This window comes from Moschus berezovskii, chromosome 5 (assembly GCF_049115385.1).
Source record: "Moschus berezovskii isolate FMDL1 chromosome 5, NW_MosBer_1.0, whole genome shotgun sequence".
NCBI lineage: Eukaryota > Metazoa > Chordata > Mammalia > Artiodactyla > Moschidae > Moschus > Moschus berezovskii.
Window position 1 is genome coordinate 93175591 of NC_142464.1, and position 20407 is coordinate 93195997.

Consider the following 20407-nt stretch of genomic DNA (forward strand, 5'->3'; position numbering starts at 1 on the left):
TGCCTAACAAGTTTTTTTCAACTTATTTTCTTCTTTCCTGTGATAGTCAAGGTTAAGTCTTTATACTACTTCTCTCCTATATCCCAAATTCTTCTTTTCTTTCTCTTTTCAGATTTCTGATGGGCCTTTAGCAATTCCCATCACAAATTAACGACTTGCAACTACAGAAAATTTTCCCTTTGTGTTGGATCACTTGGGAAGTTAGTGATAGCTAAGATTCCTATGTGGGATGAAGTAGGGGCCTGGGATTATCAGTGAAGGGAAATGTAGTGTTTAGTTCTGTACGGATGCTCCATCTGTTTTATGTAGACCAAGATTAAGAAAATGCACATCTAGAGAGGATGGCATTAATGGTTCAGAATAACATAGACTTTTCTAAAAAAGAAGAGTAATTATGAGACACAGCCTCTCTAGAATTCTAAAGAAAGAATATGGGAGTTCTATGCAGCTTGACATTTGAATAAAACTGATGTTTTTATGATTAGATTTAGATTATGATTTGCTTATTTTTCTGCCAATAAATATCACAACAGTTATATGTCCTTCAGCAAATATTAGGCACCTGATATCAGTTTGTCCCATTAGAGCTGATGTTATTCACTTGGTCCACATGCCAGATTTCTCCCCTACTCTTTGTATCTTTCCAAAACTACTGAGAGGTAATAAAAAAAACTGTTGTTCAAGGAAATAGATTTATGTTGAATTTTCTACTTGTGCTATGATAAATAGAATTATTTCTGTGGTCAGGACCATACATATATTGTGGGCTTATAATTTAACTGATAACAGCATTTGTGTACTTGTCCTTGAATTTTCCATCCCTAGCTCTTTCTCACACATGGTGAATCAAAACTGGATTCTAGTGGCCACCAATTGCTCCCATTTTTGGCTGCTATTATCTTAAAAAATGAATCACCTGAAATACTACCAGCTTGGTCCTTGGTTTCTGTTCTCAATGGTTCAGTTCAGTTCAGTCGCTCAGTTGTGTCCGACTCTCCACGACCCCATGAATCACAGCACACCAGGCCTCCCTGTCCATCACCAACTCCCGGAGTTCACTCAAACTCATGTCCACAGAGTCGGTGATGCCATCCAGCCATCTCATTCTCTGTCGTCCCCTTCTCCTCCCACCCCCAACCTTTCCCAGCATCAGAGTCTTTTCCAGTGAGTCAACTCGTCGCATGAGGTGGCCAAAGTATTGCAGTTTCAGCTTTAGCATCAGTCCTTCCAATGAACACCCAGGATTGATCTCCTTTAGAATGGACTGGTTGGATCTCCTTGCAGTACAAAGGACTCTCAATGTTTAGGACTTGTTAAAAGTAGTTCTCTAGACTAGGATCTGGAGAGTCAAAGAAATGCTTTTTTCCAAAGCCTACTAGTTAACATTAAACTTAGCCCTGAAGAGAAAGTCTAGGAAAAGTACCTCATATATTTATTAATATCATTTTGTTCTTTGCTAAGAAGCAAAAACAAAAACAAAGAAAATAAATTTCAATTCAAGAAGGAATAATTTTTGCCTTGACTCTGTTTTCCCTTTCTTTTTCCGTTCCTTGAAAGTGAGATTGCTATTTTGGGATTAACAGTTTCCATTTACAGGTGGCACAGGAATATTTGAAATTTCCTGAATTACTAGTAGTGAGAAAACCATCCAGACATGTTCCGAAACTTTCCTGGAAGTCTTGTCTGCTCATTTCCTCATCAATTACTCACAGCCTAACCTAGATAGAATTTTAACTTCCTGAGAAAGACATTATGTGCTTCTTCTGATATTCTACCTTTTCTTTTCCTATAGAAATAAATTTTGTGATTTTTAGCTGAGGAGATTCTATCTAGAAATAAAAATTATATTTTTCTGCCCCTGTTTATTCCATCTGGGAGTGATGGAGTGCACTTAGGTTCTGACAAATGGAATGAAAGGGAAAATGGTATGTGCAGCTCCTGAAATGTGTTTTTGTTGATAGAAAGCATACTCATCTCCTTTCTACTCTGCCTTCTGTCGGGCTGGAATGAGAATTTAATGGTCAGAACTGACACCATCACCTTGAACATTAAGATCTGGACAATGTAGCTTATGGTAGCATAGCAAGATTGAAGGAGACTGGGTCCCTGAAATCTTGAAGTGACAAACTGAACCTGAGTCACTGACCTCCAAACTTATTTGTATCTTATTTGTATCTCTGAATCTTATATCTGTCTCCTTCCAGATCAGTAGTTCTGACTTTGGTCGAACATTAGAACCATCTGGGAAGCTTTTAAAGTTAAAACTTCCATTCCAGACAGCATTTTTGAGTGGGGCTTTTGTGTTAGTATTCTTTTAAAAAGTTTTCCAGGTGATGCTAAGGTGCAGTCAGGGCTAAAATTTATTACTCTAGATCAGGGATGAGCAAACTATGAAATTTAGCCTGCTGCCCAGTTTTGTATGGCCTTTGAGCTAAGACTCATAGACTATTTTCTTGGGCTCCAAAATCACTGTGGATGGTGACTGCAGCCATGAAATTAAAAGGCACTCGCTCCTTGGAAGAGAAGCAATGGCACATCTAGACAGTGCATTAAAAAACAGAGACATTACTTTGCCGACAAATGTCCCTATGGACAAAGATATGGTTTTTACAGTAGTCATATACAGATGTGAGAGCTGGACAGTAAAAATCGCTGAGTGCTGAAGAACTGATGCTTTCGAACTATGGTGCTGGAGAAGACTCTTGAGAGTCCCTTGGACAGCAAGAAGATCAAACCAGTCAACCAGAAAGGAAATCAACCCTGAATATTCATTGGAAGGACTGATACTGAAGCTGAAGCTCTAAGACTTTGGCCACCTGATGCTAAGAGCTGACTTATTAGAAAAGATATTGGTGCTGGGAAGGATTGAAGGCAAGTGCAGAAGGGGACGACAGAGGATGAGATGGTTGGATAGCATCACCGACTCAATGGACATGAGTTTGAGTAAACTCTGGGGGATGGTGAAGGACAGGGAAGCCTAGTGTGCTGCAGTCCATGGGGTCACAAAGAGTTGGAAACGGTTGAGCAACTGAACAACAGCAAATGAGCTAAGAAGGTTTTTATATTTTTTAAAAGTTGGAAAAAGTAAAAATAATATTTTATGTCATGTGAAAATTACCTGAAATTCAAATTTCAATGTCCATGAGTGAAGCTTTATTGGAAATTAGCTATGTCCACTTATTTACATATTGGCTACAGTAGCACTACAACATTAGACTCGAGTTGTGATAGACTATTATCACCTACAGAGAGGAAATTGTATACTGTCTCACCCTTTACAAGAAAAGTGTGTTGACCCTGTACTAGAAGCTGAGCACTTCAGGAAAGGGACTAATGTGATATTCTAGAAACTCTCCTCCACCTACCCTACTATTTGCATTGAGTACATAGTGGTCACCCAGTGGGGCTTCTCTGATGGCTCAGTTGGTAAAGAATTTGCCTGCAATGCAGGAGATTGCCTGCAACACTGGAGACCTGGGTTGGGAAGATGCCCTAGAGAAGGAAATGGCAACCCACTCCAATATTCTTGCCTGGGAATTCCTAGGGACAGAAGACCCTGGTTGGCTACTGTCCATGGGGTTGCAAGAGTTGGACACAACTTAGTGACTAAATCACCACCACCAGTCACCCAGTGAATGGCTTGTTGGGTTGAGTTTGTATCCAGTTTCAGATACATGGGCTTCCTTGGTGTCTCAGATAGTAAAAAAATCTGCCTGCAATGCAGGAGACTTGAGTTCGATCTTTGGGTTGGAAAGATTGTAGAATATCACATTAGTCCTTTTCCTCTCTGTGGGTGATAACAGTCTATCACAACTCAAGTCTAATGTAGTGCCGCTGCTGCTGCTGCTGCTGCTAAGTCACTTCAGTCGTGTCCGACTCTGTGTGACCCCATAGACGGAAGCCCACTAGGCTTCCCCATCCCTGGGATTCTCCAGGCAAGAACACTGGAGTGGGTTGCCATTTCCTTCTCCAATGTGTGAAAGTGAAGTCGCTCAGTCGTGTCCGACCCTTAGCGACCCCACGGACTGCAGCCGACCAGGCTCCTCCATCCATGGGATTTTCTAGGCAATAGTACTGGAGTGGCTTGCCATTGCCTTCTCCGAATGTAGTGCTACTGTAGCCAATATGTAAATAAATGGACATAGCTGATTTCCAATAAAGCTTTACTCATGGACATTGAAATTTTTTACATTTTTTAAAAGTTGAAAAAAGTAAAAATAATATTTTATGTCATGTGAAAATTACCTGAAATTCAAATTTCAATGATCTTTAAAACAAAGAAATAAAATCTAGGACTTTGGAAACTCTATCAAAGTACTTTACACAGTATCAGGATATTCTATTCCTGATTTTACAGGTGTACTGTGACTTGAGAAAACTTACATTATTAACAAAAATTACTTATTATTTTCATACAAAGGTATTTAATTTTGGATTTTCTCCTCTGTGGAATTTTTTATAAGCCATTAACTTTTATAATTTCTGGGAAACAGGTATTACTATGACTAACTCCAAGAGTGTATCTTAAATATATTAGAATTCACACTCATTTCTTCCATGAGTAGTTTATTCTGGGCCCACTGAAATTACCTGAATTTAATTATTTTAGAATAAACTGCAAGTGGTGATTATGTATACAATATGCAATTCATATGCATATAATATATAAAATATGTGTATTATAGATATTGGGCTACCCTGCTGGAAACAGTGTCAGACTTTGTTTTTTTGGGCTACAAAATCACTGCAGATGCTGACTGCAGCCATGAAATTAAAAGACACTTACTCCTTGGAAGGAAAGTTATGATCAACCTTGATAATATATTAAAAAGCAGAGACATTACTTTGCCAACAAAGGTCCGTCTAGTCAAGGCTATGGTTTTTCCAGTGGACATGTATGGATGTGAGAGTTGGACTGTGAAGAAAGCCGATCGCCGAAGAATTGATGCTTTTGAACTGTGGTGTTGGAGAAGACTCTTGAGAGTCCCTTGTACCGCAAGGAGATCCAACCAGTCCATTCTAAGGGAGAGCGATCCTGGGTGTTCATTGGAAGGACTGATGCTAAAGCTGAAACTGCAATACTTTGGCCACCTCATGTGACGAGTTGACTCACTGGAAAAGACTCTGATGCTGGGAAAGGTTGGGGGCGGGAGGAGAAGGGGACGACCGAGAATGAGATGGCTGGATGGCATCACCGACTCTGTGGACATGAGTTTGAGTGAACTCCGGGAGTTGGTGATGGACAGGGAGGCCTGGCATGCTGTGATTCATGGGGTCGCGGAGAGACGGACACGACTGAGCAACTGAACTGAACTGAACTGAACTGAACTGATGGCTCCGATGGTAAAGAATCTGCCTGCAGTGCAGGAGACCTGGGTTCAATCCCTGGATCAGGAAAATCCCCTGGAGCAGGAAATGGCTAACCATGGCAGTATTCTTGCCTGGAGAATTCCATGGACATAGTAGCCTGGTGGGCTACATTCCGTGGGGTCACAAAGAGTCAGGCACGACTGAGCAACTAACACTTTCACTTTTGTATATACATTACATGCAATATGATGCATATATTTGTACTATATACACATGTATATAGACTGGTATTTCAAACAAGTATATTTTATAGGATGTAACCATAAAAATTTGATTTAATTCTTTAGTATTAAAAAGTCTTACAGTTACTATAAACACAAAACAGGATCTTGATTCAGAAAGTAAAATATCTACGTCCATTTAACAATCAAAATTTGAACTTAATTTAAAGTTGAGATAGTTTCCTTCCCAGCCTCTTTAACCACTGTCTAGCTATTCCTCCTTTTCCACTTAATTTACAGGATTTGGACCCCTGTAGGTGCCTACTTGAATGGTTGAGAATTTGGCATCTAGCTCTTGTGCTCTAGGAACTTAGTTTGAATTTAAAATTAACTTCTTTCTAGTTTTTTTTTTCCCCCTGAATTTTGACATTCATTTTTCTGCTCATTACTGGTGGTGTTTCAACTACAGTTCCGTTACACGAACAAATGTAATAATTCCAGCTTGACTTTACTCATTCCTTAGCATTTAAGTAGCTGGAGATATTTCCCATTCTTTAACTGAAGATCTGATTACCCCTCCAGGTGGCCACTTGAAAAGGACCTAAGGTGATGGGGCTTTTTTCTGGGGTGGTCTGTATCTGTTTCACAGGAAACATTTCACACATTATTTGTCTCAAAGACTTGTTGGTCAAATGGCTCAAGGGTACTGTCTTCTCTTCACTCTGCTAAATGAACACCACGTCTCTTGCCTTTTAGAATGTCCACACGTGAGTCAGAGTCCAGTCCACTCCCTTCTTGGATCTGCAAGTCTTCTTAGGGTTGCATTGGTCTCTTTCAAAGTCCTTCTCTCAGCTTGATGTAAAGGGAAATACATCAACTATTCTTCACATATCAGCGTGGTTGTAGTTGTATGGGAAATTACAGCACACCTATCTCTAAAGATAACCTATTCAAATATCCTTTTCTATCTCCAGTTTCTGGCACTTTTACACACTTGATGAAAGGCAACGTCTGTCTTGAGTGAGCATCTCTTACTCAAAGGTTTACGGGCATATACTATGACTGTACTCTTGTTTTGGCTGTGGTAGCAGCTGGCATTATAACCTACCTAATGATAGCGTTCACACAGTTGTGTCTGTCTCTGGAAGATGAAACAGATGGTAGTAAAACACATAGTTACTGGGGAGATGGCCTCTTTATTCCATTACACACAACTCAGTTTCTCTTTATGCAAGTTCTTGTCCTCTTATAAACTGAAATGAATGTTTATTTAGCCAGAAAGCCTCTTTCTAAATGTATTTTTTAAAGAAAATACTACTATGCTTTACAGCAATTGTTCCCATCCTGTAAGCCATGAATTATACAGGGGTAGGAGTAAGTTGGCAGCAGAGATGGTTCTGGGGGAAAAAAATATATATATGTATATACACCAGGCATTTTTTCTATACCTAATAAAAAGCAATTCTTACACACACATATATATATATTAGTCATTTTCAAACATATATAGATGTAATTAAGCAGGTTAACTAAAAACATTACTAAATTTATATTGTTTATGCCTTTTTAAATTCAATAAGTATTTATTCTCTTGAGGGAATGTAGGAAAAAAATTTTCCCTAAAAAAAGTCCTCATTCACAAAAAGGTTAGGAAAGAGTGGGTTAAAGACAGTAACAGAATAGAACAGAAAACTTAGCACAAAAAGCTATTTTTAAGAAAAACAACCTAGAAGTAAAGCATTAGTAACTGAACTATGTCCTACTCTTTGTGACCCCATGGACTGTAGCCCTTCAGGCTCCTCTGTCCATGGGATTCTCCAGGCAAGAATACTGGAGTGGCTTGCCGTGCCCTCCGCCAGGGGATCTTCCTAACCCAGGGATTAAACTTGGGTCTCCTGTTTTGTACGCAGATTCTTTACCATCTGAGCCACCAGGAAAGCCCCCAGGATGACTCCACATTTTTTTCTATATGTGAAAAATATAGAAAAATATTGTACTGACCTTTTAAATTTTACTCCTTAATAAGAGGGAAAATTCTACTTTTTAGTAAGAATTTTATGAGAAGAAAACTTGGTATAGAGAAAAAGTTACAAACCTTGGGATAAGAAAGCTTAAAATCCCACGTTATAGACTTATGTTTATTTGTTAACTCACCAACTTTCTCTTCAGAAAGTTCTATGTTCAGTAGGGGCTATGACTACTTGATTCAATAATACATTGAATTGAGAACCTAAATCTTTACCTGGAAACCACCAATCAAACCTTTGGATGCAGAATTCCCTACGCCAAAGGTTGCTAAAGAACAATCTCATTAAATGTTATTAACCACAAGAAAAAATTCTCTCTGTCTAGAGGACACTAATAGATGGAGAAATATACCATGTTCATGGATTGGAAGAATAAATATTGTGAAAATCAATATATTACCTAAAGTAATTTATAGGTTCAATGCAACCCCTATCAAGCTACCAACAGTATTTTTCACAGAGCTAGAACAAATAATTTCACAATTTGTATGGAAATACACAAAACCTTGAATAGCCAAAGCAATCTTGAGAAAGAAGAATGGAACTGGGGGAATCAACCTGCCGGACTTCAGGCTCCACTACAAAGCCACAGTCATCAAGACAGTATGGTAGTGGCATAAAGATAGAAATATAGATCAATGGAACAAAATAGAAAGCCCAGAGATAAATCCATGCACCTATGGATACCTTGTCTTTGACAAAGGAGGCAAGAATATTCAATGGAGGAAAGATAATCTCTTTAGCAAGTGGTGCTGGGAAAACTGGTCAGAAACTTGTAAAAGAATGAAACTAGAACACTCCCTAACACCATACACAAAAATAAACTCAAAATGGATTAAAGATCTAAATGTAAGACCAGAAACTATAAAACTCCTAGAGGAGAACATAGGCAAAACACTCTCCGACATAAATCACAGCAGGATCCTCCATGACCCACCTACCAGAATATTGGAAATAAAAGCAAAAAGAAACAAATGGGACCTAATTAAAATTAAAAGCTTCAGCACAGCAAAAGAAACTATAAGCAAGGTGAAAAGACAGCCTTCAGAATGGGAGAAAATAATAGCAAATGAAGAAACTGACAAAGGATTAATCTCCAAAATATACAAGCAGCTCCTGCAGCTCAATTCCAGAAAAATAAACGACCCAATCAAAAAATGGGCCAAAGAACTAAACAGACATTTCTCCAAAGAAGACATACAGATGGCTAACAAACACATGAAAAGATGCTCAACATCCCTCATAATCAGAGAAATGCAAATCAAAACCACAATGAGGTATCATTTCACGCCAGTCAGAATGGCTGCTATCCAAAAGTCTACAAGCAATAAATGCTGGAGAGGGTGTGGAGAAAAGGGAACCCTCTTACACTGTTGGTGGGAATGCAAACTAGTACAGCCACTATGGAGAACAGTGTGGAGATTCCTCAAAAAACTGGAAATAGAACTGCCATATGATCCAGCAATCGCATTCCTGGGCATACACACCGAGGAAACCAGAATTGAAAGAGACACATGTACTCCAATGTTCATTGCAGCACTGTTTATAATAGCCAGGACATGGAAGCAACCTAGATGTCCATCTGCAGACGAATGGATAAGAAAGCTTTGGTACATATACACAATGGAGTATTACTCAGCCATTAAAAAGAATACATTTGAATCAGTCCTAATGAGGTGGATGAAACTGGAGTCTATTATACAGAGTGAAGTAAGCCAGAAAGAAAAACACCAATACAGTATACTAATGCATATATATGGAATTTAGAAAGATGGTAACGATAACCCTGTATATGAGACGGCAAAAGAGACACAGATATATAGAACAGTCTTTTGGACTCTGTGGGAGAGGGCAAGGGTGGGATGATTTGGGAGAATGGCATTGAAACATGTATATTATCATATGTGAAACGAATCACCAGTCCAGGTTTGATGCATGATACAGGATGCTCAGGGCTGGTGCACTGGGATGACCCAGAGGGAAGGGATGGGGAGGGAGGTGGGAGGGGGTTTCAAGATGGGGAACACATGTACACCTGGGGCAGATTCATGTCAATGTATGGCAAAACCAATATAATAATGTAAAGTAATTACCCTCCAATTAAAATAAATAAATTAAAAAAGAAAAAAACTAAAAAAAAAATAAATAAATAAATTTAAATCTGTAAATTCCCATCTAAAAAAAAAAAAGAAATTCTCTTAATAATCTTATTGGACTGCTTTCTTTCCCTCATTCTCAAAATTCCTAATTTTCCCAATAATGGAACCAATAATTCTATGATCAGAAAGTCAGGCATATTGAGTACTCACCATATGTGACAAAACAAACAATGAGTCCGATGACTAGTATGGCGATCACCATCGTTAAGATACCCAGGGTAATTTTTCCACACCTTGTGATTTTCATTTTTGTGTTTGAATCCATTCTTTTGAGCAGTAAGGATACGGAAGCAAGTGTTAATATGAGCAAAATATAGGATACTCTCAGAAACAAACATGGACTTTGATGTAAAATATAAAAGTGTACTGTTTTACATTAATTATGTACTCAGTGGACTGCTGAGCTTGGTGAACAATATGTAGAACTAGTGAATTAATATTGACCTGCGTATTTTTCAGCACATATGGATAATGTAATACTAAAATCAAACTTACTTCATTCAGCAAATATTTATAGATAGCTTACTAGGCATAGTCATAGACATAAAAATCTCTTTCCTTATGAAGATTACATTTTACTAAGGGGATTTAGACAACAAATAGAGTATATTTAATAAATAAGATACATAACTGGTAAAAAGATAATAAGTACTGTAGGAAAAATAGAGCTACATCAGAAATGTGAATGAGGGGGAAAGTGGTAAGAGTAATTCTTAGTGGTACCAGGGTCCAGGTCATATAGGGACTGTTCAGTTCAGTTCAGTCGCTCAGTTGTGTCTGACTCTTTGTGACCCCATGAACCACAGCACGCCAGGCCTCCCTGTCCATGGGTCACTGTAATAATTTTTTTCCCCCTCTGAGTTAAATGTGAACTTTGGAAGTCTTTGAATGGAACACTATGATGATTTGGCCTAATTTCTTAACGAGATCCCTCTGACTGCTTTGTGGAAAGTAAATTATACATGGCAAGGGTGGAAGCAGAGTGACAAGATAAGAAATGATAATAATTGGGGCACAATATGATGTTGACTTGGACCAGAGCTCTGGAGGTGGAGAAAGTGAAAAAAGTTTGAAGTTGAATATATTATGAATACATAGTTGATAGAAGTTCCTGATGAACTGGTGGATGGAAAAGAGATGTGAAAGATTGTTTCCAGTTCTTTCGTTTGAGGGCTTGAGGGAGGGAGTTGTTTACATCTGAGATGTGGAGTCTATTGCTATAGCAGGTTTTTGAGGAGATGATTATTATTATTTCAGTTTTATGTTTTAGATGTTCACTAGTCATCCAAGCGAAGATGCGGGTGGGATATGCAAGTCTGGAGATTTGAATAGAGGTCTGGGCTGGTGAATACATTTGGCACTCCTCAGCATAGAGATTCGGAGAAGGCAATGGCAAGCCACTCCAGTACTCTTGCCTGGAGAATCCCATGGATGGAGGAGCCTGGTGGGCTGCAGTCCATGGGGTCGCTAAGGGTCGGACACGACTGAGTGACTTCACTTTCACTTTTCACTTTCACACATTGGAGAAGGAAATGGCAACCCACTCCAGTGTTCTTGCCTGGAGAATCCCAGGGACGGGAGAGCCTGGTGGGCTGCCGTCTGTGGGGTCACACAGAGTCGGACACGACTGAAGTGACTTAGCAGCAGCAGCAGCATAGAGATTAGGCTCTGGGGTGGCATTAGATGGCATTACCAAAGGAGCTAGTATAACTAGAGAAAAAGATCAAGAGATGATCACTGGGGCACTCCCATTTTAAGAGATCAGGGAGAAAAGGAAGACCAAGCATAGGAGACTGAGAGGAAGCAACCAATGAAGGTAAGAGGAAAACCAAGAAAATGGACGTCTTGGGAGCCAATAGAAGTGTATCAAGGATTGCGTAGGGGATCAACTGTGTCAGATGATTGCCAATGGCTCATAAAATTGATGAGTGCTGAAAATTCATCATTGGTTTACCATTATGAGGTTATTGGTGACCTTGATGCAAGAAATTTTAGGAATAGAAGGGTATGATAGTAGCTAGAGATGGTTTGAAAGAGAATGGAATTAGAGGAACTAGAGACAGTAGGCACTGACCACACTTTCAGAGATTTTGCTGAAAAAGGGAGTAAAGAAATGGGAATATATACATGGTGAAGAAAACAGGATCAAGGAAAGTTTTATTTTGTTATGGAAAATTTAAATATATACATAAAAGTATAGAAAATAGTTTAATAAACATCAATTTATCAATTGCATAGATTCAAAAACATTTTGTAAGTTTTCATCTATTTTTCTGAAGTATTAATAGTTACAGAAAGCGATAATTATAGAAAATAATTGCATCATGACATTAACAATGGAAAAGTAATTTTAAATTTTTTCTACCTAAAAATAAGGGCATTTAAAAATGATCACCATTTCTAATAAAATTAGTAGTAATTTTTAAATATACTATAATATCAAGTTCATATTCCTCAAGATATATTTTACATTTTTTGTTGTTGAGCAAAAATCAGATCAAAACCCTCACATTGTATTTGTTTATTATTTTGCTTATGTCTCTTTTAATCTAGAATACCTTTCATATCCTGCTTTCCTTTTTAAATTTTTTGTGACATTGACTTATTGAAGGTACAGGGTCAGTTGTGCTGTAGAATGTTCTACCTAAGAAAATAAAACACTTCATACTTATATTGATAATATAATACACATTTTAATTTCTATTATATATTTCATGTTTTGTATATACCCACAAGTATAATATTCCAGGTATGCTTGTATGTGTGAAAGACATTGCTGATATATGTTATTGAAATATATGCATTAAAATGACTATACTAAATTTTCATTAGTTTAATTTGATTTTATTTCAGTCTAATTTGATTCATATTAATTTGATTTTTAATTTGTAAATAGAGTCAAGTATCTATCAGAAATTTATTTTTTAGTTAGTTAACAGTCATTCCCTGAAAGGTAATATTCCCTGGAGAAATATTTACTAGATTCCCCACTGCAGATAAATATCCAAATTTTAAGTGTTTTAGATATTTCCTTTTACTAAAAAAGAAAACTCACTTTGACTATTTAAATATTGTTTGTCAAAATTATGTTTGCATCCTGTACACAAAATTAATATCTCAATATTTCTATAGAAATAAGATAGTCATGAACTCTTTTGGTCCATAATAAAATAAAAAACCATAAGGATACCTGACTATGTAAAAGTTTAGAGGAAACAATTTTCAGTTGGACCAATTCACTTACTGAGTTTAGAAGAATATATGACACATGGTTTTTGGAAAAAAAAAAAAGACTAAAGGACATGGTAAAACCTTGGTAACTTAAATTCCTGTAGATGAGTATGTTATCCTAAAGCATCCTCTTCCATACTAAAAGGTATATGTCTGTATGTTTTCCTTAATACAGGTTACCATGGAATAAGTCTCAATGAAAATATGATAAATGGAGTGTGAAATTTGATATGGCAAATACTTGGAATATATTTTCTATTTATCTCAGCTGTGTTCTTAAAACTATATTGAACTACATAAAGACACTGCCTTTGTGGATCATAAAAATTTGAATATTGCCAATTTTATAATAATTCAACCTATAGATACATATACATTTCATTTATTTTTTTTTCTCCTTCTTTGTCTATAAGGTGACAAAACAGTGATTCTTGTAAACAAGAACTTGTTTACTAGGAAGATTGTTTGACTTCAAACTTCTCTTCAATGTAAAGTTCCTAGGATGAGAGATGCATGGCCTTTTGGTGTTGGCAGGGAATTTGCAAATCACCCATTCCTGTTTCATTATTAAAGTGTGGAAATTGTAGGACAATATTTTCTTTTAGGACTTTCTGAATCTAGGGAAGACAAGCATTCTAGGTAGGTAGAGATTTCGTCTTTGATTATTAGCAGTATATTTAGTGATAAGGTTAGAGTTTGGATTAAGATTTTTTCCTGATCTCCAGAAAGAAAATTAAATTTTGTAGGACTCTCCAACTTGCAACTCTCACTTATCTTCCAGCCAAAATCTAAGATCACTGTAGTGATCAAGACAACTATTTTTGATTCACAAATGTAAAATTATGGCTAGTTAATAAAAATTTAAAGGCAAATGAACTTCATTTCTGTCATTATCTGAGTTTTCAAAGATGAAGACGGGTTTTACTGACTTGGAAAATAGTTATCCTCTGAGTGTTTTGTGTGTGTGTGTGTGTGAGGGTATTCTTAAATTCAAAAGAGAAATCAAACCTTGTCACCATTCAGATTCTTTAAAGTATTCTCTAAAAACAACGTGAGACATATTAAATTCCACTTTCTTAAAGTGTTATTATATGAATTGTCTGTTGCAAAATAGATCAACAGAAATTGGGTCTTAGGTGGGAGGTGGCATGAGGAATAGAAAAACATTTTGATTTCAACAACATGCCTATATTTCCTGAGTTTTATTTATTTACCAAGTGTATCTTGAATCCTCACTGGAAAAGACCCTGATGATGGGAAAGATTGAGGGCAGAAGGAGAAGGGGGTGACAGAAGATGAGATGGTTGGATGGCATCACCGGTTCAATGGACATGAGATTGAGCACACTCCAGGAGATAGTGAAAGACAGGGATGCCTGGTATGCTGTATTCCATGGGGTTGCAAAGAGTTGAACATGACTTAGCAACTCAACAAAAATTTTTAAGCCACTCAGGTGTAACAATAATGATATTGAAGATGATTTATCAATTTCAGAAAATGTGACTTAACTGGTGAGTTTTACTTAAAAATTGTTTCCTTGAAGGGATAAAATCAGGGTGTGTCTATACATTATTTCTCGTATATTGTTTATGGAACATAAGGAACTGAGCAAGTTAACATGACAATAAAAGATATTACTTAGAGCCAAGGCCAAACAATTTTACTAGACTTTTTGTTAATTAAATCATAGGGATTAGCAGTCACAATTTAATGGAAAAGATTTCAGGAGTTCTCTTATAGTTACATTAAATATTAATGTGAATGCATAAAGTGACCAATTATAAAGTGTTACATTCTAACCTCTATTTATAAACTGTTCACCTAGAATCTAGATGTTGGGAAGATGTCAAAACCAGAAAAGTTGTTTATAAATCTGGATCAGGCCTAATGGACTTGTCAAGGCATGCATTTTGGAGTAACAGAAAGACTGTAATACATGTGTGAACATTTATCTTTGTGTGCTAATCAAAACTTATCTGTTCATCTGTGTGTGCCATGGAACCAGTCAGCACATTTTTTTGACTTTTGGGCCAATTGCTATCTAAGCATATGGTGTTGCTAATCAAAAGAAATAAAATCTCCTCTTGTTCTTGTTTCTAACTAAAATATTAAATCATACCAGTAAAAATATACAGCAATGAAGCACTTTATATTTCAATGATCAAAAATTAAGACTTAAACTTTTACCTATCACTTCCTATAGGTAAAATAGCATATTATAAATATGAGCATTAATGTCTCTGTATCAACCCACACACATCATTAAATATATATATATATATATATATATATATATATATATAACTATCTTGTGATCTTTCAATTTTCAAAGTTAAGTTATCTTAAAAAGTAAAATGTCCCAAGTTTGCTTCAGCAATTTAAACATACACTTCTCATGAATGTTTTAACTGTGATGGAAAAATTTCTCACAAAAAGAAGCAAAACAGACTCTGATGATTAGAATTTATCAATCTTAATCATTCTTGTTTTTCTTTGATTTGGAATACACTTTGTTCCTATTTCCATAAAAAGTTCATTTTTGAGACTTTAAAATACAAATTAAGCTACTTTAATGAATTTGGCCCCTTTAGAAAATTTCTCTGAGAAGTGAGGGCAAGTCCCCCTGCTGCCGAGCCCCCAAGCCCACCTGTTCTGCAGTGGTGTCCATGCCTGCTCTCTCTGTGGAGGTTGTCCTTTCGCCATCTTCTCCCTGAGTGCTGTGCAGCTCAGTCATTCTCCACCTATTTAGCTTATGAGATTCTGTGGCTACTATGTGTTTTATGATAATGGTGTAATGATAATACTTAGTGTTCATACAACTTTGCATCTTCAAAGCACTTTCTGAGAATTTCCTAATTGTACATTAGTAAAACATGAGCTATTTCATAAATCATAAATACTCAACACAAGTAGAGGCAAAATTTAAAACTCACAGTCATTGTGATTGAGGAAACAATAAGGTCACCTGGTTTGAGAAGGCTAGTCTTTACCTAGTTCTATATTTGTGAATATGAAGAGAGCAGCTGCCCTTCTTATTCCCTTCAGTGGTCCCCAACCTTTCCGGCACCAGGGACTGGTTTTGTGGAAGGCAATTTTTCAACAGATGGGAGGGGGTGATGATTTGGGGATGATTTAAGGGCATTATATTTATTGTGCACTTTATTTCTATTATTGCAATAGTCCCACTTCATATCATCAGGCGTAGATTCCGGAGGTTAGGGAAACCTGCACCTAGATTGCATCAATTTCTTTATTGCCTTTAGGTGGAAGACCAATAGCTCTCCAAGTTCTAACCCTCCACTAGAATCTTAATGTTCTGCAACTCATAACTCTTGTCTCTTTAGACTCATATCACCCTCTCATGACTTCCTCCCTGACATTTTTACTGCTAACCTAACATTCAGTTCAGTTCAGTCGCTCAGTCGTGTCCGACTCACCGCGACCCCATGAATCACAGCACGCCAGGCCTCCCTGTCCATCACCAACTCCCGGAGTTCACTCAAACTCATGTCCACAGAGTCGGTGATGCCATCCAGCCATCTCATTCTCCGTCGTCCCCTTCTCCTCCCGCCCCCAACCTTTCCCAGCATCAGAGTCTTTTCCAGTGAGTCAACTCGTCGCATGAGGTGGCCAAAGTATTGCAGTTTCAGCTTTAGCATCAGTCCCTCCAATGAACATCCAGGATTGATCTCCTCTAGAATGGACTGGTTGGATCTCCTTGCAGTATAAGGGACTCATTAAAGTGCTTTTCATTCTCTGAAGTCCAAAAGGTGCTGATTATTTTTTTATTAAAAGTATATATGGAATAACCAGTAAGTTTTCAGATTTTTAGATATCATTCTGGTTCTTAGCAGCCAATTTAGATAATGTTGTGGAGACTAGATAGGAAACATTCTAATGTTTAGCCACCTAGGAAGAGAAAGAATTTGCCAGAGGCTAGGGACCAGCAGGAAGGGAGAATCCAGTTACACTGGGATCAAAGGCTTCCTTGGATAACAGTCTTTGTTAAAGAGACTCAAACGTAGGATCAAGTGGAGATAATTTTTTTTTTTTTGCTTTTATTTCCAATATTCTGGGAGGTGGGTCTTGGAGGATCCTGCTGTGATTTATGTCAGAGAGTGTTTTGCCTACGTTCTCCTCTAGGAGTTTTATAGTATCTGGTCTTACATTTAGCTCTCTAATCCATTTTGAGTTTATTTTGGTGTATGGTGTTAGGAAATGTTCTAGTTTCATTCTTTTACAAGTGGCTGATCAGTTTTCCCAGCACCACTTGTTAAAGAGACTGTCTTTTCTCCATTTTATATTCTTGTCTCCTTTGTCGAAGATAAGGTGTCCATAGGTGCGTGGGTTTATCTCTGGGCTTTCTATTTTGTTCCATTGATCTATATTTCTGTCTTTATGCCAGTACCATGCTGTCTTGATGACTGTGGCTTTGTAGTAGAGCCTGAAGTCTGGCAGGTTAATTCCTCCAGTTCCACTCTTCTTCTTCAAGATTGATTTGGCTATTCGAGGTTTTTTGTATTTCCATACAAATTGTGAGATTATTTGTTCTAGCTCTGTGAAAAATATCGTTGGTAGCTTGATAGGGATTGCATTGAATGTATAAGTTACTTTGGGTAGTATACTCATTTTCACAATATTTATTCTTCCAATCCACGAACACGGTATTTTTCTCCATCTATTACTGTCCTCTTTGATTACTTTCACTAGTGTTTTATAGTTTTCTATGTACGTCTTTTGTTTCCTTAGGTAGATATATTCCTGAGTATTTAATTCTTTTCGTTGCAACAGTGAATGGGATGGTTTTCTTAATTTCTCTTTATATTTTCTCATTATTACTGTATAGGAATGCAAGGGATTTCTGTGTGTTGATTTTATATCCTGCAACTTTACTGTATTCATTGATTAGCTCTAGTAGTTTTCTGGTAGAGTCTTTAGGGTTTTCTGTGTAGAGGATCATGTCATCAGCTAACAGTGAAAGTTTTACTTCTTCTTTTCCAATTTGTATTCCTTTTCTGTCTTTTTCTGCTCTGAAATAAAAGCAAAAATAAACAAATGGGACCTAATTAAAATCAAAAGCTTCTGCACAGCAAAGGAAACTATAAGTAAGGTGAAAAGACAGCCTTCAGAATGGGAGAAAATAATAGCAAATGAAGCAAGTGATAAAGGATTAATCTCCAAATTATACAAGCAGCTCCTGCAGCTCAATTCCAGAAAAATAAATGACCCAATCAAAAAATGGGCCAAAGAACTAAACAGACATTTCTCCAAAGAAGACATAAAGATGGCTAACAAACACATGAAACAATGCTCAACATCCCTCATAATCAGAGAAATGCAAATCAAAACCACAATGAGATACCATTTCACACCAGTCAGAATGGCTGCTATCCAAAAGTCTACATGCAATAAATGCTGGAGAGGGTATGGAGAAAAGGGAACCCTCTTACACTGTTGGTGGGAATGCAAACTAGTACAGCCACTATGGAGAACAGTGTGGAGATTCCTCAAAAAACTGGAAATAGAACTGCCATATGATCCAGCAATCGCACTCCTGGGCATACACACCAAGGAAACCAGAATTGAAAGAGACACATGTACTCCAATGTTCATTGCAGCACTGTTTATAAGAGCGAGGACATGGAAGCAACCTAGATGTCCATCTGCAGATGAATGGATAAGAAAGCTTTGGTACATATATACAGTGGAGTATTTTTCAGCCATCAAAAAGAATGCATTTGAATCAGTTTTAATGAGGTGGATGAAACTGGAGCCAATTATACAGAGTGAAGTAAGCCAGAAAGAAAAACATCAATACAGTATATTAACGCATATATATGGAATTTAGAAAGATGGTACCCTGAACCCTGTATACAAGACTGCAAAAGAGACATAGGCATATAGAACAATCTTTGGGACTCTGTGGGAGAGGGTGAAGGTGGGATGACTGGGGAGAACGGCATTGTAGCATGTATATTATCATAAGTGACCAGTCCAGGTTCGACGCATGATACAGGATGCTTGGGGCTGGTGCACGGGGATGACCTGGAGGGAGGATATGGGGAAGAGGGAGGTGGGAGGGGGGTTCAAGAAAGGGAACACATGTACACCCGGGGCGGATTCTTGTCCATGTATGGCAAAACCAACTAATATATTAATATAAGGTAATTTGCCTCCAATAAAATAAATTAAAAAAAAAAGTAGAGATATTGTTCCATGTAGACCCTGCCATTGTCCCCTACCAAACATGACATGATGACCTGATCTTTAGGTCATCAGAGTAATCATATTTGTATTATAATGAAAATTCATAATGGCAGTTCTTGTATCAGTTATTAATAGGACCTGGAATGGATACATTTGCATTCTTTAACAGTTTCTATTTTAATTATATTTCTTTGAGCATTCCAGGCTATGCGCTTGTGCTTTTCTTCAAAATCATTCATGTTTTTTTCACTCACTAGCCTATATAAATCCATTAATTCTTTAAGATTAGGTCAATCTACTTTATCTGTGTGTTCTTCTCAAAATACATTGCTTTATTATCTGAAGTTCATAAAAGCATGGGATCTTGCATCTTGCTGAGTTCTTTGTGCCAGCATGGTGCTTAAGCCCTTCAGTAGAGAGACTTCACAGTGTATTGAAGCAGTGGGTCCCTGAGGTAGCCTTGCTGAGTTTGATGGTGACTGAGAATAGTAGAGGATAGTAGTCTATTTGTTCTATGCTTCGAGGCAGTGTGTAGAAATAAATGTATAAGAAAGCTGACTGACTTCTTGGAGATGGTGCCCGCAGTTAACAGCAAGATCTATTGAGTCAGAGTCTTGAGTCAAGATGCAACCCAGGCTTCTGAGAGGACAGGTACGGAGGGTTGAAATTTCTGCAGATGGGGAACGTGTATCTCAGGAGGTGACAGTCTGGCTGACTGTAGGTCAATCCCCTCAGCCCCAGGTGATATAAGCTGGGTCACCTAGAACTCAAAGAAGGGGGAGGAACTATAGTAACCTGCCTAAGAAAACCCCAAACTGCCCAAGAAAACCCTGAACTGGCTAAATCTACCAAGAATAACATATACAGCTGCAATCATGAGGCAGAATTGGGGCTTGAAAGAGATACTACTAAGAAAATTACTTTTCTGGGGGATACACTTGAGTTTATGACAAGACACATGCATTCCAATGTTCATAGCAGCATTATTTACAATTGCCAAGATATGGAAGTAGCCTCAATGTCCATCAACAAATAAATTAATGAAGAAGATGGACTTGGAGGGTATTGTGCTAAATGAAATAAGTCTGACAAGAAAGATGTATGATATCACTTACATGTGGAATCTAAAAAGTACAACAAACTAGTGAATATAGCAAAAAAGAAATAGAATCACAGATGTAGAGAACAGATTAGTGATTTCCAATGGGGAGAGGAAAGAGGGGAAGGGCAACAGGGGTATGGAATTAAGAGG

The 20407-nt window shown here is 37.4% G+C and overlaps 1 protein-coding gene across 1 annotated transcript in view; it reads right to left on the minus strand.

Moving 5' to 3' along the window:
* The window catches only part of LOC129561909 (transmembrane protease serine 11C-like), a 76843-nt gene extending 61192 nt beyond the window's left edge, over positions 1–15651 (minus strand). Inside the window, exons 1-2 of the mRNA XM_055434768.2 lie at positions 15596–15651; positions 9868–9983 (exon numbers count right to left, since the gene is read on the minus strand). Coding sequence (XP_055290743.2) covers positions 9868–9983; positions 15596–15651 — 172 coding nt within the window. The remainder of the gene's footprint in view (positions 1–9867; positions 9984–15595) is intronic.
* Positions 15652–20407: the final 4756 nt, after the last annotated feature.